This window comes from Rhyacophila brunnea, unplaced genomic scaffold (assembly GCF_057557595.1).
Source record: "Rhyacophila brunnea isolate RB1 unplaced genomic scaffold, BYU_Rbru_1.0 scaffold_10, whole genome shotgun sequence".
NCBI classification, from domain to species: Eukaryota; Metazoa; Arthropoda; class Insecta; order Trichoptera; family Rhyacophilidae; genus Rhyacophila; species Rhyacophila brunnea.
This window is the reverse complement of record NW_028232752.1, coordinates 25,600,150-25,625,317: the sequence shown is the minus strand read 5'-3', so window position 1 is coordinate 25,625,317 and position 25,168 is coordinate 25,600,150. Positions and strand designations below refer to the sequence as shown.

General features: G+C 34.3%; 1 protein-coding gene across 2 annotated transcripts; it reads left to right on the top strand.

The window, feature by feature from the left end:
• Positions 1-375: 375 nt before the first annotated feature.
• Positions 376-24,808, top strand: Ctps (CTP synthase). 2 transcript variants are annotated; one of them, XM_085952590.1, is made up of 10 exons: positions 376-655; positions 1,567-1,737; positions 9,871-10,085; positions 11,620-11,784; positions 13,830-13,951; positions 17,305-17,559; positions 20,155-20,447; positions 21,278-21,385; positions 21,508-21,720; positions 24,088-24,808. In XM_085952590.1, the coding sequence occupies exons 1-10, from the start codon at positions 451-453 to the stop codon at positions 24,249-24,251; spliced, it is 1,911 nt and encodes a 636-aa protein (XP_085808716.1). In that variant the 5' UTR covers positions 376-450; the 3' UTR covers positions 24,252-24,808. The 2 variants fall into 2 exon arrangements, with proteins under 2 accessions (XP_085808716.1, XP_085808722.1); XM_085952596.1 differs by lacking the exon at positions 24,088-24,808 and adding an exon at positions 22,841-23,286.
• The last annotated feature ends 360 nt before the right edge of the window (positions 24,809-25,168 follow it).

The window sequence follows — 25,168 nt, the reverse complement described above, 5'->3', positions numbered from 1 at the left end:
TCAAGTAGGTATACGTGCCAGTCTTGCGTTTTTTCATTTTCTAATGTTGTTCTCTATATATACAAGGTATTATAATATTATTATGTGGTATATTTTCAGTGAAAATTTTACGTAGGTAAATTGTATGTACCTAGGTACCTACATAATTTATTACATTTTTTTATTTGACATGCATACTTACAATAAAATAATAGTACCTACTTATTATGTTGGTACAAATGCGTGAAGGCGGGAGGTTTTTTTTGAAAGAAAACGGAATATTATGTAGATAAGTAGAGAAAGAACATTATTTCGCCAATGAGAAAAAGAGAGACAACATGAGTTGCCGGCGCTGGCAATAATTTTCCGGTGTCCAATCGGTTGTTCTCGCTCTTCGCAGTAAATGAAATAGCTTGAGCTGAGACGTCAACGTCAAGTCAATCTGAAACCGCGAATCGCGAATTTGTGAAAATGTGCGCGTTATCGAGTGCCATGACTGCCATGTCCAACATGAAGTATATATTAGTAACCGGTGGTGTTATTAGTGGAATCGGCAAAGGTGTCATCGCCAGTTCAATTGGAACTATCCTCAAGAATTGTGGAATCAGTGTGACGTCTATCAAAATCGATCCTTACATCAATATAGATGCAGGAACATTTTCTCCTTACGAGCATGGTATGTACATCATTTTACATCGACACACTTTGGAATTTTGTGAAATTATTCAGTTTTTATCCAAGACCTTCGGAATTTTGACGGAACGGTCATTATGTATTATTTTCTGGCAAAAAATCAATTATTAATCTACACCTGACCATGTGTTTTTGTGACGCCATGATACGTATAGGTTATTTTCGTATTCATCAACACCGCCAATTGAATGTCAAGATTAGAAAAAAGTACAGATTTTGTTGATGAATTTATTACGAAGCAGATGTATTAAAAAAAATCCATTGTTTTTTTTATGCAATCTACGTCTTATTTACTTAGTTTGAAATTATTGCTTGGATATTTTCATGTAATGGAAACAATAATAAGTAAATGAAAAACTGTGTTTATGTTTTTTATTAAGTTATTATAAATCTATTATTCTAGTTACAGTTCTGCGCTTTAAAAAATTGGAGAGATCTTTATTTGGCTATGTATATTTTCTCTTCCATATAAATGAAAATTCAGCCATTCTTGAGAGGGTCTATTTATGTTTCCGTAATGATTATAATAATATTATGAGAAAACAGGAAAATTGGTCGTTTTTTGTTGATTCCACCTGATTTTCAGATAGACATTGTTTTATAATTACTTACTTAAAATTGGATATAATATCTAATTCTCTCGGTAGGCTAGACTCCACATGAGTATTTGTCATTTCTCACTGTATTAAGTAAATATTTACTTTAAAACTTGTTTAAAAAATGGCATATTGAAAACACATTGAACTAATAATTTGTAATGCGTTTCGAATTGACTACGGGTTCTGTTTTAGTGTTTATACAAAAATTCCTTTCACAAATAATTACCTCCTCATGTTACACATTTATTTTATGACATATTCTGTTCCATTATATTTTGTTTTTAAATATTTCCAGGGGAAGTATACGTACTGGACGATGGGGGCGAGGTGGACCTGGATTTGGGAAACTACGAGAGATTCTTGGACGTGACGCTGCACCACGATAACAACATCACCACCGGCAAGATCTATCAGCAGGTCATCAGCAGAGAGCGCAAGGGAGACTACCTTGGAAAGACAGTTCAAGGTTTTATAAATGTTACTTTATTTTTAAAGCTTCGTGATTATTTTGGTAATAAATACTTTAAAAACTGCTAATCGTAACTTAATGTTGATATTTCTCACACAAAATTTTCGTCGACATCATGTTTATCTTTTAGAAGATCGTACAATTGCATTCGATCCATCTCATAATTATTAAACATGGTATGAATAAGGGCTTTTGGAGTTTCAACCTTTAGTAAGTTAATCTTCTTTGTCGTGTCCGGTCTTCAATAGCTACAATGTGTCGCTCCAGGAGTTGGCGAAGGCAATACCATATTCCTCAGCTTGTAGGATCTCGTCGTAATTGCAGCTTACTGGGCGATCCTTGCACGAAAATAGGTTAATAGGTTAATGCAAATGGCTTTTACTGGGGAAGAAACAAGTGAATGCAAAGTATGCTGACATAATTACAATTATTAGATTTTACTTAGTTTATATTTTACTCTTTTATTAAACTTCGTAACACATAATGTTGGGAGAGCGAGACAGGGAGAAGACATTAAAATGGATAAGGTGAGAGAAAAATGTACCTGTAAATGCAAATTCTAAATTTGAAAAATATACTGATACGCAACTAAAGGAATCGTTTATTTTAATCGAATGATAGGATACTCTCATAATAGTTTGGCAGATGCTTACAGTGCATTACACGACGCACACAATACAATTAATTGTAACAGATTGACGGAAAGGTGTAAAGAAGTATGGTGTCAGATAAGAAACACGATTTTTAAAATGAAATAGGTATGTTTAAAAATATGCTCGATTCAAAATTAAGATAATTCGAGCATGGATGAATCGATTTTACCAGTAAAAATTTCTGTTGTAGAACTAAGCCACATCCGAGAATGTTTATAAGTGGCGCTGCCATCTTGTAATTTTTTCTGGTGAAACCACAAGGTTTGACAGCTTTAAAATATTAAGATATATTATATACTAGAGGTGGGAAAACTGGTCGATTTTGAAGACTAAGTATACTTACTACCAGTATTAAAAAATACTTAGTATCGAAACTTGTTCCAAAATACTTACTAGTATTTGAAATATCGGCTATAATAGAATCGTTAAAAATACATCCGCTTTTCGAAAAGTCCCATTTTCGAGACAGGTACAGCTGGAACTATGGCACTAGTCACTCCTGTTTCAGTAGAAAATACTGAAGCATTAAAAGCACTGGTTTCATTTATCTGTAAAGCATTTTCATTTACAGGTGGAGCTATTTTTTGCCTGGCGAATTCAATATGAATAGTTGGGTGCTTGCGCTGTAAAAGTTTCTTCAAATTTGACATTGACTTGTATGAATTTTTTATTTTACAAATATTACAGATGGCTTAATTTGTAACTATTTCTTTGGAACGATTCCACACGAAACTTAACCTTTTACTAGCCATTTTTACACAAATTGTTTATTAAGTATAATATAATTATTATCCATTTATACAATCACGCATACAATTTGAATTCAGTTTATGTTTATAAGTTCCAATTATAACACTAAAAAATCGAAAAACTCGACGTGACAAAACCAGATAAACGCGTAGTCAGTTAGCGTTATCAGAACTCGAATACTAGTACATTATCCTGGACTTGCGACTGACGTCAACTCGATGTAAATGTCATACTCGACTGAAACTAATTCCTAGTATTACTAAACATACGCGAGTCGCGACGTCCGAGGTGATGATTTCATACGTAGCAAGACTACGAACTAGCTAGCGGACGGCGAGATCTCATACCATGCGTCGAACTCCGGGACTTTAGACTAACGCCAACTCGATAAAGTCTCATACTCAACTGAAACTAAAACTCTTAAAACTAAAACTAAGCGAACTCAATTAATAGTATTACGATTAAAACGAACATGTGACAATTTCTGTCCTTCACTATACCAACTTTACAACAGAGGAGAAAGGGAGAACAATGACAGTTGAGTATAATATCACGGCTAGACATACGTGTATCATGATATCTCGCTCGCACGCATTTAATATCAATAGCGTTGAAAGTCAACCAACATCACGGAATGGCGAGTCACGGCGATGATATCATCGAATGCGTTCGAATTCGAACATCTAATACGTTTCAAGTTTCTTGAAACAAGTTTATTGGGCCACAAATACTTAGTATGGGTAGTTTCATCCGAAACTTAAGTACACAAACTGGTGACAGTATTTCCAACTCACCTCTATTATATACCAGTGATAAGTTGACCACTAACGAATGCATAAAATAAGAAATAAATAAATTTACATAACTACCTATAAGGTTTGATTTCTTAAAAATAATAAGATAACTCATATTGATAAAATATTATTTAAATGTCATATTTGTGCATAATATAAGTTGGAAGTTTGACCATTTTGTTACCACTTAAAATGGTTTCGACTATTGAAGAGACATTTAAATGTGATGTATGAGATAGACATTTGACCACTTTAAAATATTAAAATGTCACATGTGATAACAACTAATGTATCCTGACGTTCAAGTAGAAAGTATCAGTACACATAGACCGACCGTATTTAATTTGAACATTTTGGCTTGGCCTTATCCTTCGTTTTGTGAAATGGGTAATATTTGATAATTTTAGAAAGAGACCTCACTTAGGGAATGTTGAAAACAGTTATGTTTAGCTACATATATTAGTTCACCTCTCAGCACCTGAATTAATGTACCTTTTTTTCTTTACATTACCTGGAATTGCTTTTTGGTTGTAATGCCTTGTCCTGACCAAGATACGTAAGTCTACATTAAAAATATAGATTAGTATCCAAATTTTTGCTACACAAATGTAATGTCATTGCTTGAAAGTTTTCACACATCGCATGTCCACACATGCAAACACATTACAACAAATTAAATGTAATTCGGTCAGTCTACTTCAGGGGCGGGCAAACTTTTTGGATGGGGGGCCAAATTCAAGAATACAAAAAAATAATGAGAAGAATGAAACTGTTGTACATTTTTGAACATTTTTTTAAATTCAAGTATTAATTTTGTAGTTCATATTCTCAAAACTGCTTGTAAATGGGCATCGGAGATATTTGATCGTAAAGAATTTTTATTGAGGTTCATGATCGAAAATGTTTGTTCACATAAATATAGGTTGATCCAAAAATAACGAACATTTTTCTTGCATAAACTTTAAGTTGGTCGAATTTGTCTGAATTAAGGGCATTGTAAAATTTGGAGATTTCTTTGCGACGATGCAATTCTCTTAAATCAGTGTCACACTGCAGATCAATAATCTCAAGTTGTACTCTGTCGGCACACTATCAATATCTATTGAAATCGATGTTCAACGTAGAAAATAGTGGTTACATAGTGTGAGACGAGACGCAAGGAAGACGTACTGAGATAATACATTTACGAAACAACAAATTCTTCAAATTTTAATCTATTGTCAATATTTTTTAAAAAATTATAAAAAAGTTATTCGTAATCAGAAGTACAATTAATGATGGTGGGCCGCAAAAAAATACCCGGCGGGCCACATGCGGCCCGCGGGCCGCAGTTTGCCCTCCCCTGGTCTACTTCATACAAATTTTTGCGCTTTAATCAAAACAACATTCCACTTTTAATAAAACAAAAATGTTTCTTCCCCAAATACGGCCATACTAACTTGTTTGTGAGTACATTTACACATACTTACGATCAATATTGTATGAAAATGTTTCAAATGTGTTTATACAAATGATTGTGTATAGTTTTTATACAATCTCCGTTTGTTTACGGACAGATGTATCTCGGTCTAGACAAGGCACGTTATCTATAGTGGTTTCAGTTTAATATTGTACTTGTTTTCCAGAGTAATAGGGGCTTTACACATGCGTAAATTTATTGCTGGAAATACTATTGTTGCATCAAAAATGTATAAGTAATAAGTATGTACCTATGCATATTGTTTACAATTTAAATCCATACATGTGTAAACCCCAAATAAATCCCTAAATGATTTACATTATGACATTTGAACGCATTTACCGAATGAAGGAATCATGGTTAGCTTAATATTTTGAGCAGATATTAACACCGCTAAGTTGGAAATTATTAACTCAAGTAATGGCTGCCATTTTCAATATTCATTGTGTGTTCACTGTTAGCCTGCATTATAAACGATTTTACAAGATTTTCAACAGTATGTATAGGTAATAATTCTGATGTGCTGTATTAATGACTGCTTGCTTATCGTGAAAGATTGTTTTCTCATAAGTACGCCCTGAAAATTAGCAAATAAATCTCATTGGGGTGTGAAGTTCTCTTTAATTGAACCTGCAATGCAAAGTCCTGTAGTTAACCTTATCAATAGACCAAGGTCCTTATGTTTCTACGTTTAGGGTTAGAACGGATTAATAAGATAAAATGTGAAAACCAGTCACTGTGGACCAAGGCTTTGAAACTGGATTCGTTTCATTACTTTATGATAGTCAGGTTATAAGATGCAAGAAACACAAAGCACGCCGAACAGTGTCCTCAAAATATATTACTTACCAATATTGAATGCGCATTTAGTTTACGAGATAAACTTTGCATATTTATTATATGTACTATTGAATTAAATTACTCATGTAAGTCTATTTCATTTCTCCACATTTAAACGTTGTTACAATCTCACCAGAACGCATCCGCCCACTTCCCACTGTTTTTGTGTTCCCTGGGCTTCATCTATATTCTATATAGATGATGGTTTTCTTCAAAATCTTCGAGTCATTCTTTTAGGACATGTTAAAAATAAAAAAAATTCACTGTCCTTTATATTGGAGTCAATTTGGTGCTTGTAACATTCTTTTCACATGGGAAAATTTCAAACCATTAATTTTTTTCAGCCATTATTAATTTTATTGTGTTTGCTCCAAATATAATTTGTACAGGATAGTACAATAGCTCTTTCAGTGTATAAATTACTTTCATATTTTTATGGACTCTGTTTTTTCTTTATGATTCATTCACAGAGAACTTGCTTTGATTTGCTTAATTGACCACCAGTTTGGTGTGTTCACATAAAAATAAAATTTTACTATAATTATAAAGGTCTGCATATGATTTAATTAGTACCTACCTACATATTATTAATAAAATTTGTCCTAGTTGTTTTGATTCAATTGTGTTATATTTTGATAACTACTTAATATTTGGAAAATTTTAACACAATATAATATTCCTTGTAATGAAACACATATCTATGATTTAAAAGTGGAAATTATTATAATGTTGGTTTTCTCTTATAATAGAAATATTTACTATACATCGAACCAGTGTTTCCCAACCGCCGGTCCGCAAATAGTTATGGCCGTTTTAAAATGTCAAAAAAAAAATTCCAAGCATTATCAACTTAATAATATTTCTCTTGAGGGATTTTCCACAAATATTTTTATGCTGATAAATAAGATGGTCGCGTGCAAGAGTAAGAAATATAAATAATTTTACCTTTGTTAGATTTTTTAATTGCTGCTGACGTCAACCGAAAAGTCGTAGTAAATATAATAAGTTATTTCACAACATTAATCGCTATTATTCCGAAAATGAGGATCCTCATCAAGGATTGGCTTAATCGTTAGGACCTAATTGTGATTATCTTTTTATTAAAAAAAGGAAACCTAATTGAGTGGTCTCTGGTATCCAAACATAAAATACAAACTTTGTGTCTAATTTAGATATCACTGGACAAAGAATATCTATCTCTAAGTTACAAACCCATTGAATTATTGTCATATTCATCATTTTCGATTTCCTATTCATGTGAGAAGACCGTTGAACGTCAAACAATAACTGAATAGATGACAATGTAGCGCTCCATCTCTCCGAAACAATACTGAAGCTATCAGCTATTCTAGCAATATTAGTTATAGGTATAGGTAAATCATTCTACAGTGGCACCATGAGTACGGAAAAAGCGACTTCCAGTTGTAGTGGTATTGTTTGTTAGCATTAAATCAGACATTGCAGCAACCAATTCCAATACATACGGGAATCGCCTATAGTGTCAATGTAGAATGATTTACCTATACTTATATTTTTTATACTAGCGATCAGACTGTTATAATAATATAATACCTGTTATCGCTGTTATAGAATGAAAGAAACTAATGTTAATACCAACTAGAGGTGGGAAAATTGGTCGATTTTGAAGACTAAGTATACTTACTACCAGTATTAAAAAATACTTGGTATCGAAACTTGTTCCAAAATACTTACTAGTATTTGAAATATCGGCTATAATAGAATCGTTAAAAATACATCCGCTTTTCGAAAAGTCCCATTTTCGAGACAGGTACAGCTGGAACTATGGCACTAGTCACTCCTGTTTCAGTAGAAAATACTGAAGCATTAAAAGCACTGGTTTCATTTATCTGTAAAGCATTTTCATTTACAGGTGGAGCTATATTTTGCCTGGCAAATTCAATATGAATAGTTGGGTGCTTGCGCTGTAAAAGTTTCTTCAAATTTGACATTGACTTGTATGAATTTTTTATTTTACAAACATTACAGATGGCATAATTTGTAACTATTTCTTTGGAACGATTCCACACGAAACTTAACCTTTTAGTAGCCATTTTTACAATAATTGTTTATTAAGTATAATATAATTATTATCCATTTATACAATCACGCATACAATTTGAATTCAGTTTATGTTTATAAGTTCCAATTATAACACTAAAAATCGAGAAAGTCGACGTGACAAAACCAGATAAACGCGTAGTCGGTTAGCGTTATCAGAACTCCGTTATTCCGGCTTGCGACTGACGTCAACTCAACTGAAACTAAAACTAAAACCCGTCGCATACTAAACATACGCGAGTCGCGACGCCGAGGCGATGGTTTCATACGTAGCAAGACTACGAACTAGCTAGCGTACGGCGAGATCTCATACCATGCGTCGAACTCCTGGACTCGATAAAGTTTCATACTCAACTGAAACCAAAAACTCTTAAAACTAAAACCCTAAGGCGAACTCAAAAGTATCCTATAACACGTGACCATTTTTGTCCTTCACTATACCAACTTTACAACAGAGGAGAAAGGGAGAACAATGACAGTTGAGTATAATATCACGGCTAGACATACGTGTATCATGATATCTCGCTCGCGCGCATTTAATATCAATAGCGTTGAAAGTCAACCAGCATAACGGAACAGCAAGTCACGGCGCAGAATTTATCGAATGCGTTCGAATTCGAACATCTAATACGTTTCAAGTTTCTTGAAACAAGTTTATTGGGCAACGAATACTTAGTATGGGTAGTTTCATCCGAAACTTAAGTACACAAACTTGTGACAGTATTTCCAACTCACCTCTAATACCAACCAGTTACACTTGACACACAAAAATGAAATTTCCTGCTAATATTGAATTGTGTACTTTTTGATGAGGTGGAGATAAGGGTCATTGTTGCTTGCTTGTTTGTAGGAGAAATCTTCACTACCTGTGATTGATTTGGAAATCCAATCAAAAGCACGGATGACTCAAGAAATTTTTGACGTCTGGTTTCGTCTTCATTTTATACAAGAGGTAGAAGAATATTGCAAAGAAAATAACCTACCATTTAAGATTTTATTGTTAGTTGATAATGCACTGGGTCAATCCGCCTTGTGACTGTAATGAAAACGTAAAAATAATGTTCCTTCCTCCAAATACTACCTCCATTTACACGATTTGAGAATTCATTTGAAAACACTACTACATTCTCAAGAACTAATATCTCTGAATGCAATACTTCTGTCATCAAAAAAATATAATATACTGTAAGTCCTCAACTTACACGATTTTTCGACTTACATGAAAACCTTCGGAACGAATTAATCACGGAAGTCGAGGATTTACTGTATGTATTTAATCCGCAAATTAGATAATACAAATCCTGAAAATAGATAGTGTTTACTGTACTTACATTATATTATATGTTTGAATAATTCTTACGCATTAATAGATATGTTGATGTGAAAACTGTGCTAAATATTTTTTTACTTGTCATCACTTAATCGTCTTGATTACTCAAGAACTGTTCAGAGCAGTTACCTGCATGATTGGATCAGTCACGGTTGCCATCTTGTATTTTGTAACTAGGAGTGGACTCACTAAGTAGAAGTAATTATTGCATTTTGTGTTTTTCAGTTGTCCCGCACATAACAGATGCGATTCAAGAGTGGGTGAGTCGCGTCGCTCACATTCCGGTGTGCCACGAGGAAGTGCCGCAGGTGTGCATCGTGGAGCTCGGGGGCACCATCGGAGACATCGAGGGGATGCCCTTCGTTGAGGCGTTCCGACAGTTCCAGTTTAGGGTCAAGAGGGAAAATTTCTGCTGCGCTCACGTGTCTTTAGTACCACAGGTAATCAAAATGGATTTGTGAACTTGTCAATTATTTATATCGAAATACTTCTTATCCATGGTTAGAGTTGCCATAATTTTTAGTGTCAAGTCCAGACACTGGACAAAATTAAATATTGAATTATTAAAATATCATCCAAATTCGTTTGCCGCATATTTTTGGCTTTTTTTAATTAAACTCTTTCAATATTGTAAATTGATTTAAAAGTTTCATTTTGTACATCACCAATGCTCGTAATGTAGTAAAATAACTTTCTAGGGACACCAATATACCTCATAGTATCTTCTTTTGTTGAAAATGGATTTAAGTGAGTCAAATGAGAATTTTTCTTTTATGTTTTGTTTCTTTTTTCTTTTATTTTTCGTTGCCGATACATTATTTGAACATATGTAAACAAACAAAAAAAAACAACACAGAACAACTCAAACTTAACAAAAAAATGTAAAAATTATGTAAACAATATGAAAGAAAAATATGACCATTCGAGCCAAAACGGGGACTGATGATGGGCCTTGTTACACAGCAGCCGTGTCTATAAAAAAGGAATGCGCATAATTTGCGTCAGTACTTACAAGGCAGGCATATTTATAACAATAAACGCGGTTGAGCCTGCGACTTAAAATTTCAATGATTACATACTTATATATGTAATTATACGTGAATGTGTTAATAAAATAATTTTTAATTTTAATTGAATTTTGAATAATGTCGGCTTCACTGGCAAACCGCTTATCTCCAACTCCATGTCGGCATGAGAAATGAATAATTTGTATCAGAACTTTTTTGAGGTACGGTTTAAATTATTGTTAAATCTTGAATGTCAAATCAATATTGTTATTTACATAACATAATAAATGTGAAATTCATTAGGAAATATTGCTTAACACCGAATTTATTTAGTTTTTATACCATCCTGAACATTTTACTAAATGTAGATGAGCAATTTCCAAGTTAAGCAGACGAAAATACATAATAATATTATCTATTTCAGCATAATTTGCGGGAAATAAAAACTTAAAACTGTTAATTCAATGAACTAAAGAAACTATATCTACGCATTTGTCAGGTTCTGGCCAATCTGCTTTACCAATTAAGTTGATCAGTTGATGCATGGTCTAAAAGATCGTGGCTAGGCGATGCGCGGATCGTGCCGAACGAAATATAATTTGTCATAAAAATCCAACATGCGTCCATTTAATGTTGTTTATTGTTATATTACTAATAATAATAGTATATTCATTGACATAACATGCTGAAATTTACTAAAAAATATGTTTCCGATACATCCCAAATGCTATTAATATTCGATGTCGCCAGGATCTCTACTAATTTTAGTTTAAGTGTACTGGCACTTGCTAATAATTTTTTATTTAATGCCACCTTGGAATCAAGGAATCTTGGAATCAAATTCCTATTTCTGAGTTTTAATAAGAAGCTATATGATATTTTTCCAATATCATCAGATATTTCAATGTTTTTATCGTTATTTCAATTCGATGTGTGTATTTTATTTTAAACATAATTTGAATTGCAGCCCCGCGCTACAGGAGAACCAAAGACTAAGCCGACACAATCTTCAGTGAGGGAACTCCGTGGGCTCGGCCTCTCTCCAGATTTGATCGTGTGCCGCTCGGAAACTCCCATTGGATTTGCTGCTAAGGAAAAGATCTCCAATTTCTGTCATGTTGCCCCAGAACAGGTTTGCATTAGTATATTAATCACTGGCTATTCTAAGTATCTCAAATTATTGCAATGTCTGGTAGAATAACTGGTATTTGCCAGTAGTCCTTGCTGATTATGTTAAATCATTCTTGATAGTATTAACGTTTTGAATTTGTCTGTAGCCGGTTTTTCCTATTGCTAGATGATTATAATCTTCGATGAGTGAATCTGTGCTATTAGTTACTCTTGAATAGATATTACATGATAATATATTAAGATTCATGTTTTTTAGAGCAGCGTTTTCCAAACGCATTCTGAAAATATTTTTTTTTTTAAAATTACACATTTGAAATTTACAATATTGTAGGTTTGTTAAAAGCCGGTAGACGAGACAATTTTAGGTCAGATCACTATTAATGCACAGTTATTGTGTACTAAACTCCCTTTGTAACTCAGAAACTGTATATCCCACCGACACTATAATTACACTGTACCTTCTTCTGAACACTTGAGAATAATGTGCTGACTGCTGTGATTGGTTATGCTCCGTATTTTCGGCGAAACTCCTTTCATTCGTCAGCATCAGTAAATGTAGTAGTCGCAACATCGTTTACACATACATACTGTGCATTTTTGTATTTGATAATTTTTATCAATTGTGCATTTCAATCATGCACTTTGTTCATGTCATATGCAAATTTAAAATTAAAAATTTTTAACATTTATTAAATCAACCATAAACCTAATAAGTTGAGCAAGTGGCTAACATCCATTTCTCATAAAAACAAAAATCTGTTAATACAAATCTCCACTCTGTGGTGGCCCATATGATCTTAGGCGTAAAACTCACTTAACGCAGCGAGTGGGGCGCTCGCGCAAAATTTCACAAGTGGCACGTAAATCATCGAAAATACAACGTAATCAAATACGCCAGCGCACACTGGATTTGACGACGCATTGTGTCCGCCTGCCCCATGAGTCACCGTCGTGTGGCTTCTCAGCGGCACGAATTAACGAAAATACAACGTAGTCCATTAATTGAACACGGCAAGCAAAATCACCCTCCTGGAAGTGTCGTCGATAGACGGGCGAGAAGCCATTATTTAATAACAGTGAACTTATTGTTTAGTTATTGCGTGTCCGATATTTCGCTGGTAGAATGATGTCATCGTGAATATTAATTACAAGCCCGAGAAATAATATAATATTTTTATTGCTTTGTTATGAGAGACGCTGATAATAATAATTATTTTGTGCTTCTTGGGCCCCTTATTACATAGGTGAAGGGTAATGCGCGGGTGGGAGGGGGCCTACTCAGTAGTGAGCGCACCGAGCGCCGCTTTGGTGGGCTTTATGCCTTAGGATCGAACACAGTAAAAAAAATTTTGCACACTTAGTTGAAAAAAAGGAACTTTACATTAAATTTGTGGTTCATGCAAGAGGACAGACAAAACACGTAGTAGCCTTTCAATTTGTACCGAGATGATAATTATATATCTGTTACTAAAATAAATTTAGACCCTTAGGCTAAAATCTGTCGAACTGGTTGCTGATGGAACTCATAAACTCATTTGCAATAATAATCTCATAACCTCAAACTGTCAAACCCATTTTCTAAGCTTTTTTTTGTAATATCTTTACGGGAATATTCTGGCAACCTGAAATTATATGGGCATGAGTATTTCTCAACTTCTGCCACAAATTTTAAATTAAAAATCGGTTCACCCATCTTTAACTTTTGACGTCTAGATTTTTATTGATTGTTCAGTTCAGTGCTACCAATTTTGGTAAGAAAATATGATTTTTCATCGAATCTACTGATATTGGAACCACTGTTTTATGGGAGACTGGGAGACTAGCATGTCGCGTCTCTTCAGTTTAGTGGCGAACGTTTTAAAACAGAGATTCTAGTCTTGCCGTGAGCGAGCCGCCGTTGAAATACATTGTCTAGATTCTGGCTGGAATTTTAGTTTCAGTCTCGTCTTTTTTGAGTATTCTCGTGAGCGGAAGTCCTTAGAGTAAACCCAATTAGAAATCCGAATGATATTGTGAATTACAGAAATGGTTTTGTATCTTTCTCAGGTTATTTGCATCCATGACTTGTCGTCTCTCTATCATGTGCCATTGTTGATGGAGTCGCAAGGTGTGGTACAATTTCTTACCGACAGACTTCACCTCAACATTGCTATACCGCGACCTGGAAAGTATGCACCTGTTTACTTATGTTATTATATTTACCTGATTACCGCCTGATATATCTAGTTTGTCTAAATGTCCGGCATTGGCACGGGCGGATATGGGTTTTAATGGTTATTTTTAAAATGTCCTGGATCTCCAGTGTAATGCCCAATTCATGGGATTGCCGAATCTATATAGTTTTAATACATTAAATAATATGGTAATACGCAGTAATGGTGATTGAAAATGCGAGGCAGCCTATCCTGAAAGAGGAATCAGCAAATATTCTCAATTGTCAAGATATGGGAATGAACAATCACAAATATGTCAAAACGCTTCAAAAAGTAAAACATAGATGGCAGCTATAAACAAGCTACTATTTTTCTACTTTGAATCTGCCTACTTATAATAATATATGAATTTTGATGCCAGATGTTCCAGAAATGCACATCAATATTATACCGTGCCATAATAGAGTTTCATAAGGCTCATTTTGGTTTTCTTTGAATATGAGTAGGTCAAAAGCAAAAGGTCTACTCTGTCACTAACATAATATGTACCTATTGATATATTATGTGTGTAAAAATAATGTCACAGTTTTGAGGGGTTTTAGGTACATTATAAGTTTTATTAAAGTATACAGAGTAATCTATAATCTAAATTAAAAATAAGATTGAATTTGAATATTGCAGAGAGTGACTTATGCATATTTAAAAAGGAGAGTAGCCTTTTTGCTTTTAACCTATTGATACACCCCTGTTACAGGCGGGCTTCTCCCGGTGTAAAATAATCATTTAGTAGCTCAAGTCGAAACGTAACCCTGACCTCTAGAAACGGCTTCATAAAACATCTAACCTGATTCCTTGCTCAACCACGTAAGTATTTTTTTTAATTTAAAAAGTAAAAATGATGATGGATGAAAGAGATAATTTTAAGACTAAATATAAGGATTCAAAAATAATAAATTTTGCCGCGCTTGTCGGCAACGTCAAAATTTCGACGCGCCTGCGCCAGGGTGGTCCTCGTGATTCGTGAAATCAAAAAACATCACGCGATAAAATTTGGCCAATCACGAGAGTCCTTTTTGTGGAATGGCGTGGGTACGCGAAGTTTGAAAAAGAAAAAGAGATAGTAAGCGTCCCCTTTCCGATAGGATAGGACCTGAAAAACTTATTGTTAAAACAAAATATGTAAACGTTTAAAGAAAATGTAAAATATAAGAAGACCACGTTACGAGCACGAAAGACCGTGTTTTATTTATACTCCAACCGTTTGAATTTCTTTTTTTGTGAATCCGGGGTTCGATGGACACCTGAGCTAGCCGCTGGAACCCCGGGGATCTCAATGGCGCCTTGGCAACGTGAAGCTCGAAGAATCGCATGGATTCTTCCGAACCCGCGAAATAAAATTTACGCCCGCGAACGCTAAATAAAAGTTTATGATCCAGGAGCCGGAACAACCAAGAAATGGTTAACTAAAAAGTGGACTCCGACGTGACCCTTATCAAAGAAGAAGTGCTGTCTCCAACATCAAACCGGGAGAGCCCTCCTCTGGTGTTCGAAGACAGTCCACATACGGAGCTGACCGCGCCTAGCGTCGTGCTGGAGACCGTAGCACCAGCGCGTCTCCAGTACGACGAATGGCTGCACAAATCCCACCTATGGAGACCAGACACATAATCGACGGTATCCAGCGAGGAGGGCTCGTAAAGGCCACGGCCCACTCGCGACGAAAAACGGCGAGCAAAATGCCGATTTTCCTAGGGTATCACTAACATGTTGTGTACCCTATTCGACCACGGGATATTCGGTGAGGAGAGAAAAAGGAAACGGGAGGCCAGGGAGCCTCAAAAGAGGGCTGAGAAGGCGCGCAAGCTGAGAGGAATCAAAGAAGCTGTGCAGGCGCAGGCTCGACCACGAGGAAATGAAGCAGGACCAGTCGCCAACCCTCGAGTCAAGGGTGAACGCCGAGTTCCTGTTGGAAGTGAAATGTGTAGATTATACGAATAAAACATCCGGAAATTCTTCTAATTACGGATACAAAGTTAATTAAGGACCCACTTTCTGAGCCTTGTAAACTTAAGTTCATTAGTAAGAAAAATGTACATTCTAGTTTTAAAAATAACGCTTCGCAAAGTGACGCCAATTCTTTCCGTTCAAATAAAGTAAATATGAATGAATTCGAAAACATTAACATTGAAAATCGCAAACAATTTTATAAACGGGAAAGAGGATATTCTACAGTAGCGCGAAACCTGTTTCAAAGTTACGCCGTGTTAATAATTTGAATCCAAAGAGAAACGAGGAAAATAGTATACGACCGTCACTATTATTTCTTTACAAATTACCAATCGTAAATTTAACACAGCGAAAACGGAACGGGAATAATAAGGCATCACTCGACGAAGTGTTAGTTGTTATGTTAAATTTTAATAATAAGTTAAAATTAGGTATAAAAGGATGAAAGTAGAGATTGTATGCTTGTGAAAGAAAAAAAAAATGAGTCAATAAGCCGTAAATTTCGCAACGGGGTTTCAATAATGAAAAAAAAATAATAATAATAAAACGTGAGAGGCACCGCAAATCGGCGCGGCGCGCCTTTGGAATAGGATGTCGGGCGCGTAAAACGAAACAATTTTTTTTAAATAAAATGGGTTTCACTAAAAATAAAGTTAATTACACAGTTTTAAGTGTACTGATTCAGAAATAAATATAATGAGAGGGTGGAATATTTCAATTTTTAATATCAATGTGATTTATACAGTCAATACAATGTTGCAAAATAATTATGGGTATTAAGGTAAAATATTAAATGTGATCACCATCACGCGATAAAATTTGGCCAATCACGAGAGTCCTTTTTGTGGAATGGCGTGGGTACGCGAAGTTTGAAAAAGAAAAAGAGATAGTAAGCGTCCCCTTTCCGATAGGATAGGACCTGAAAAACTTATTGTTAAAACAAAATATGTAAACGTTTAAAGAAAATGTAAAATATAAGAAGACCACGTTACGAGCACGAAAGACCGTGTTTTATTTATACTGCAACCGTTTGAATTTCTTTTTTTGTGAATCCGGGGTTCGATGGACACCTGAGCTAGCCGCTGGAACCCCGGGGATCTCACTATTATGGTATTTATCCAGAGATGTGGTGTTACCATATTCCTGTGTTAATTTGTTTTTATGTACAATCAGAACCGGCAATGCCATATGCCATTTTCATGGATCTTTCTAAATACCCATACACGACAATCGGTGCATGTATCAATCCTGTAGACGACATCGGTATCACGGAAGTTACCTAAAATTATTTTAGTTTTTCTGGATAATTGTTTTAGACTAGGTCACTTTATATTCGACATTTATATCTGAAATGATTATAGGTTCATGCAGAAGTGGCGCGACCTGGCGAGGCGAGTGGACTCTGTCCGCAAAGAAGTGCGCATCTCAGTGGTGGGCAAGTACACTAAGTTTGAGGACTCGTACGCCAGCATCGCCAAGGCGCTGCAGCACGCATCCATTGCCGTCAACCACAAGCTCATCATCAAGTACATCGAAGCCGCAGACCTCGAGAAGGCCACCAAGGCTGAAGACCCGATCCTCTATCACGAGGCTTGGCAGAATCTCTGCAGGAGCGAGTTAGTAACTGCTTTCGATTAAAGGGCTAGTATTGACACAGTGTCATCCCTAATATTCTTAGTAACAACAAAAGTCAAATTTTAACTGTGTACATAAATAAATGAAAACATTTAAAAATGAGTAGGTAGGTAATATAAAATCTATCTGAGTTTTTGTATATCAAAATTTGGTTGCCTGTGTGCACTATCTGGCATGTTTTCCTGCCATCAATAATAAAATTATTTATCGTTGATATTATTTTAAAAATTAAAGTATTTTTGAATAAAAAGATACCATAGTCTGAAAACACCCTTATTGGCCTAATTTTAAAACAGACTTTTTAGACAAATAGTTTGGAGGGGATTCTTACACAACTGACTTTTAACCATAATGGGAAATGATACAATTTTATCCCGAGGCTTTACTGATTTTTTGTATTATACACATGGATAGACATGGTGATGCATTTATTGTATTATAAAATATGTATGTGAACTGTCTGAGAAAGGTACAACCACCATTTTTAATTGTTTAAGGATTTCATGGGACGGGTTAATTAGACAATGAAGCATTTTAATAGTCAGGCTTGGTTAAGATATTCACCTGTTGGTTATTTATTATTGAACAATTTTATAAAATAAATGCTTATATTAACACAAACTCATTACAGACTATAATAATATACAAAATATTCATTTGTATCTTGTGGCCAGATGTGAAGAGATAATATTAGTCATTTCTCTTTTACGAATCTTTCAATGGTTCCTCCAACCAAAAAAGATAGGGAGATGGTTACACAATATCTGTGTATATATCGTAATAGATTTTTGGGTTTACACATCGTTATTTCTTCCTTTCCTCGACATTTCGGGATCATTGCAGAGGCTATTCTCAATGCCACTCTCTTGAGAATGGCCTCTGCAATGTTGAGGAAAGAAGTACATACATAGTAAGAACATGCGATGACATTATTTATATACATACTTTTGAAACGGCGATAATTACATTTATTAGTGAAATTTATTGTAAAATATAATAAAGATGTTACATACATTACAAATTATAAGTGTAAGACGTTCACAACATTAACAGTTTCGCTGCCTAGTATATACTATAGAATTGACGCCATGTGCCAATCCACGAAAACGTAAAAATTAGGTCAAGGTAGATGAAAACAAGTGATGACTATATTAATAATGTTTTTTTAGTATATAAACATGTCAATACGGCAGTAAAATATAATGTCACCGATCGGAGCCAGCGGCACTGCTCATGAACTTGGCTCATGAACTTGAACCGTATTTGTTATAAATAAGTTATGTTATTACAAGTCGTAAATTATAAAATTTTTCACAGTACTTAACATTGAAAACATTCAAGTGGGTTTTGTGAATGAAGGCCCTTGTAAAATGCTCGAAAATATTATTATGTTACGCAATTTATTTTATGGATTTTTTTATGGCCTGAGATACCGAAATTTATCAGTTCCCTAATTGATTTTATGAGATTTGGTGTTCACCATGTCATGAAAAGTATCAAATTTCAAAGCAATCCACTTGAGTAACACTAATGTGAATACCAATTAATATTTTCTTTGCACAGTGGCGTGCTTGACTAAAAAACTTTTTATCTTTATAAAATCATACTGAAAAATATTCTAAATAACCTAATGCTGCCACTGCCGAACATGCAATAAGTGATAATGATAAGTGGTATGTAGGTAGGACCTTATAAAACACAGTGCCGAAAAATGTCTATAAAAAAAACAAATTAAAAACCAACTAGCGAAAAATATCGGTAACGTATTCATCTACGATGCCAGCTAAGAAATAAATCACTCAATGGTAGTGCCAGTGAAATAATGACAATTTCGTGATTACCATACAGGCGGCTCCGATCGGATACGGCGGCACCGACTATGAATCGTGACGCGGCTCCGATCGGAGCCGAAGGCAGCGAAGTTGTTAAATGAAAAAATAAAGAAAACAAATTGAATTATTAAAATTATCAACAGATTTAAACAAAACAAAAAAACAGCATATCGTCGTTTCCATTGCAAAATTGAATATCTGCAAAATCTCAAGTTTTCAGGGGAGCATAAAAACAGTTTACAAAATGTATGGCACTTGAATAAATTCAAAAAAGGTTTTCATAATTTAATCGATAATGCAATTTTTGTAAATTGTGTTATTTTGCATGTGTGTAAAGGTGATTTTTGCGGTTTTAATTATACAAAAATGTCAAAAACGCATATTTTGCAGATATACAATTTTGCAATGGAAACGACGATATGTAATATGAAAATATAAACAGCATCATACAGAGTACAAGGCATTCAATTTAGTGATTCGTTATTAAAAATTTATAAGGCAACATTTATCTTAACTCACTGTCACACAAGTGGAATATAATACATATTAATAATTTTATGAGTGATTCAGTTGAAATCCAATATTGCCCTTCTGATTGGCATTACCAATGGCAGGTAAATTCCGCACCTCGGGAGAACAAATAACTGATGCACCTAATTCCTAAGATAGTTATCAGGGACAACGGTCAATACTAGCGAGAGTGATAAGAGTTCTCATTTAGGCGAATCTGTTTCTTTTTGATAGTGGAGTGGTGGTGCCGGGTGGTTTTGGCCAACGGGGAATGGAGGGCAAGATCGAGGCATGCCAGTGGTGCAGGGAGACCCAGAAACCCTTCTTGGGGATTTGCCTCGGATTGCAAGCCAGCGTCATTGAGTTTGCTCGCAATGTACTTGATCTGAAGGACGCCAACACAACAGAAATCGACCAGGAATGTAAAAACCCCCTCGTGATCGACATGCCGGAACATCATCCTGGGCAAATGGGAGGCACCATGAGGCTGGGAAAGAGGACCACTTTTCTCGCACCCAGTGTTATAAGTTAGTATTTACCGTTATCACCAACAATCATTAGTTTGTTGTCTAAACCAAAACTTAATCCAAAGAAAATCCAACGAATTACTTTTGACCACCATCTTGGTATTTTATAGGCAACATAAATTATATGTCCAAACTGAAAATCTATGTGAAAGTACTTATATTTAAAAAATTGATGAAGTACTTATTTTACCCTTTTACCACCCTTTTAGAATTTAGGGGTCCTTGGTAAACTGACAAGCGGCTCAATATCTTAAAAATTACCCTTAGGATTTGCCTATTCATCATGCCAAAGTTCATGCTTTTATATAAAAGTGCATAATTTTTTAGCTTTGCCACCAGACTAGTGAGGTTTAGATCTAAAGTAAGGTGTTACAGGGTAGGCTTTTAGCTAAATTCTCATAGGTTCGATGCGTACATAATTTGCGAAATTTCATTCAGCAAATAGGGCTGTTCGTTAGTCGACCGATTGTCATCAGTATATATGCAACGAATGAGGTGTTAGCTGGTACGAGCCAATAAGGTTTTATATCGCTAATGCTAGAAACAGATTACCATCATGCACTATTTCAGCATTGTTATCGGGATATACTCAGTCCGGCATTGCCCAGATATATGGCTGCACTATTATTGGTGGAAATGTTGCATGGCTATAGTTTTTAGAAATGTTTCCGGCAATGTGTAACTTTTGTTGCCCGTTTACAGCCCCCTTAATATCTCCATATTAATTATTGTTATAAATTTTAGAAGTTAGTACATAGTTCATATTTTGCAATGTTAAATAATTGGTTTTTCCATATTGTAGCATTTTACATCTGCATTTTTTTTTATAGCCCAGCTATATGGAAACAAAGAATCTATTGAAGAACGACACAGGCATCGGTATGAAGTAAACCCAGAATATGTTGACAGATTAGAAGCAGCCGGTTACAAATTTGTTGGTGAGTAGCTCTTTTATAATGTTGCGGTGATTATTAATGTTTTGTTGACTTTCTTCAGTTGTTGCACTTCCTACATGAAATTATTGAAACTTATATCACTCTACTGCTATCTTTTTTTCCAGGCAAGGACGAATCCAAAATGCGAATGGAAATATCCACAATTGAAAGTCATCCGTATTATGTAGCGGTTCAATTCCACCCGGAGTACCTCTCTAGACCGCTGAACCCAAGCCCCCCCTTCATGGGGCTGTTATTGGCATCAGTAGGAAAGCTTAAATCTTATCTTTCTAAAGGATGCCGGCTTAGCCCTAGGAATCAATCGGATATCAGCTCTGGTAAGGGATTTTTTAAAAATATTAATGAGCTACTCCGACATACGACTGATAAAATAATCTGAATCAACATGGAGTTTTGATTTATTATTATGACAAATTTGGTCTATGGTTTTGTCATTTTGCAGAGTATTTTGAACGATCACCATCTCTGTAAATTCAATGATGGAGAGTGCCAACTCTAATGTAGGTATTAGTATAGTGACTTCACGTGATATACGCGACGTTCATCATAATATATTTGACACTTAAGGTTTATTAATAATTACAAAAGCTGTTGTCTGACATATTATATTATAATATGAAACATTAAATGATTAGTGTTTTTTTTTTTTTTTGATCATGTCCGATCCTAAGGCATAAAGCCCACCAAAAAAGCGTTCAGTGCGCTCACTACTGAGTAGGCCCCATCCCACCCGCGCATTACCCTTCACCTATGTAATAAGGGGCCCAAGAAGCACAAAATAATTATTATTATCAGCGTCCTCATAACAAAGCAATAAAAATATTATATTATTTCTCGGGGCTTGTAATTACGCAATAACTAAACAATGAGTTCTATGTTATTAAATAATGACTTCTCGCTCGTCTATCGACGACGCTTCGAGGAGCGTGATTTTGCTTGCCGTGTTCAATGAATGGACTACGTTGTATTTTCGTTAATTCGTATCGTTGAGAAGCCAAAAACGGTGACTCATGGGGCAGGCGGGCACAAGGTGTCGTCAAATCCAGTATGCGCTGGCGTATTTGATTACGTTGTATTTTCGATAATTCACATAGAAAATGCGCGAGCTCCCCGTAAGCCTGCTTTAGTGGACTTTATGCCTTATGAGGTCATATGGGCCTTCGTAGAGAGGTGTGTATCAACGGATTTTTTTGTTTTTATGAGAAATGGATGTCGGCCATTTGCTCAACCTATAAGGTCAAAGATCTTGACCTCTGACTCAAAAACAAATTGAAAAAAAATATGCGTATTTGCCAGACCCAGGATTTGAACCTGGGACCCACAACATTATAAGCCGACGCTTAAGCCGCTCGGCCATCATTATGATTATTATTATTTATAAATAATAATTAAGTTTACGGGATTTGTCTTACCTTTGCACCTCTGCTCTATTCACAGATACTAATTGTATTTGGACAACTTCCAGTGATGAGGGCGAACAGTGTATTACAGGTATTCCTCGACTTGGACATTTCATACATGCAACCGAAAAAAAAGTACATTTTTGACTTATTTGAAAGATCATACGGAGAAGGACAGTATTATATTTTTTTTTAGTTTTTAATGTTACGCATGATTCTCAGATAATATTTTACAATGTGGGGTCTGTTTGACATAAAAACATTTTTCGCTAACCCTGTACACAATAAAAAGTAACGTGGGTAATAATACACCGAGGATAACTGTAATTTTCCCCGTAAGAAGTCTTTCCCAACTGTCGCATGGATGGAAGTATAACTCCACGATATCATAATAAAAGTATTCATTGTCATTGTGAATAATAAAAATATACTAGATTAGACACGACATTACACAATCCCTGCGTTGAAATTTAAAAATGATTGAAAAACAGAAAAATCAATAACTGAATAAGGATATTATATAGGAAGATAATCACAAGAAGACAAAGCTGTGATTATTACAGATTTTTCACTTGTGAACATCGTAATACATTTGAAGTCTCTCGAAACAAAAATGGCAATTTTAATTTTTGTAAAATCTTCAAAGTCAACCAATATCGTCTAAACAAAGTATTCTAAAATGCTAATGATATTTTAGATGATTGAGTAGCTAACGCGTCGGCTTAAAATGTAGCAGGTCTCAGGTCCAGGCAAATACGTATATTGTTTGTTTGTTTGGAGTCAGTATTGACCTAATAGGTTGAGCAAGTGGCTAACATCCATTTTTCGTAAAAACAAAAATCTGTTTATACAAACCTTCTACCGTGTGGATGCCCATATTAAGATTTTCTTAGAACCAGACTTTCGTTCGGGTTTTTTCTAAAGACATAATATAAGATGTTTTTATTGACTTGCCAATATTTTACGAGAATGGAAACTGCAGTTTTTGTTTTGTTATTACATAATTGTTCTGTGCAATTGGTTTACTTAAAATAATAATATAATAATAGAATAATAATTGTTACAAAATCAAGGGATTTCTCTAACCTTAGCAGATTTTTTTACAATGTTTTTATTTTATTTTTTGTATTTAAATACAACACTGCATCTTATAATTGATGCAATACGGTAATCGAGAGGCATTTTATATCTTTGTAATTTCAACAATCATTAATATTATATGCTATCGCAATGTTACTCGTCTGGTACAAAAATACAAACCTGATTTAAATGTGTTTATTTCAGATGAAGAGGACAGTCGCTTAGAAAAGATAGCTGAAAAGAATGGGGTAGATGCGTTAACTGATATCTTAAAGAAAACTAATTTAACAATACCGGTTATACCGGTTAATCAACAGAACGGGAATCAAAATGGACCCAAAGAAGAAATACAAAATGGACACCATTGAGTATACCTAGCCCTAGGAAATAAATAAAATGTTTCACATTCTGTTCTAATTAGGTACATCTAATGATTGTTCTAATGTCTATATAATATGTACTTAATTCTGTTACTATGTATCTCTATAATGGGTATATTCATTGTTTCATATTGGTTGCATAAATAATTTTTTTTAATTGTAGCTGCATAACTTAATGCAAACGTAATTAAAATTATGTAGGATTTACAATGGAAGCATTTTTGAATTAAAATCAACACAACGTAAAATGGTCAACAGCTTTATTGTTTATGAAATTAATTTGGTTTATACATATTTATAAAATGACAAAGTAACATTTTAAAAATAATAGATTGTTTGAATTCAATTATATAGTTAATTACATGTAAGTACATAACAAATTAGAAAATATTTAAATTAATTAATATCTGTTTCTCTACATCTATAATTATTATAGAAATATACATTTGCCAGCTATTTGAGATGTAATAATATATATTTTGAAAGTTTTTTTTTGTGATAGAAAAAATTCAAATATCATGTATGTAAACGACACACTGATACAGAAAAAAAATATTTTTTATGAAAAATGATAAAATATATAAAATGAAATAATATTATGTCTTCAGGACACACTTATGGAGAATGTGAAATTATATGTAATTCATTTTTTTAAATACTATTTTATTTTTTATAATACATACATTTGATAATAAATCTGCTCTTTTCGTTTCGATTGGTAAATAATCTAGCTGTAATTAATTAATAATTATGGCACATTTTATAGCCGATTGATTTTTTTGAAGTTCAACAAAATATGTTGATGACATAGGTAGCCCTTTTTATAATCATTTTTTATATTCCATGGAACCTATTCCAATTCTATTTTTATAATGATCCCTTTTCAAACCTTAATTTAATAATGC

Bases quoted from the DNA above. Each gene is read 5' to 3' on its own strand.
- Ctps (XM_085952590.1), top strand. From the start codon at position 451: ATGTGCGCGTTATCGAGTGCCATGACTGCCATGTCCAACATGAAGTAT. The intron at 656-1,566 runs GTATGTACATCA...AAATATTTCCAG, and splicing joins ATTTTCTCCTTACGAGCATG to GGGAAGTATACGTACTGGAC. The intron at 21,721-24,087 runs GTAAGGGATTTT...TGTTTATTTCAG, and splicing joins TCAATCGGATATCAGCTCTG to ATGAAGAGGACAGTCGCTTA.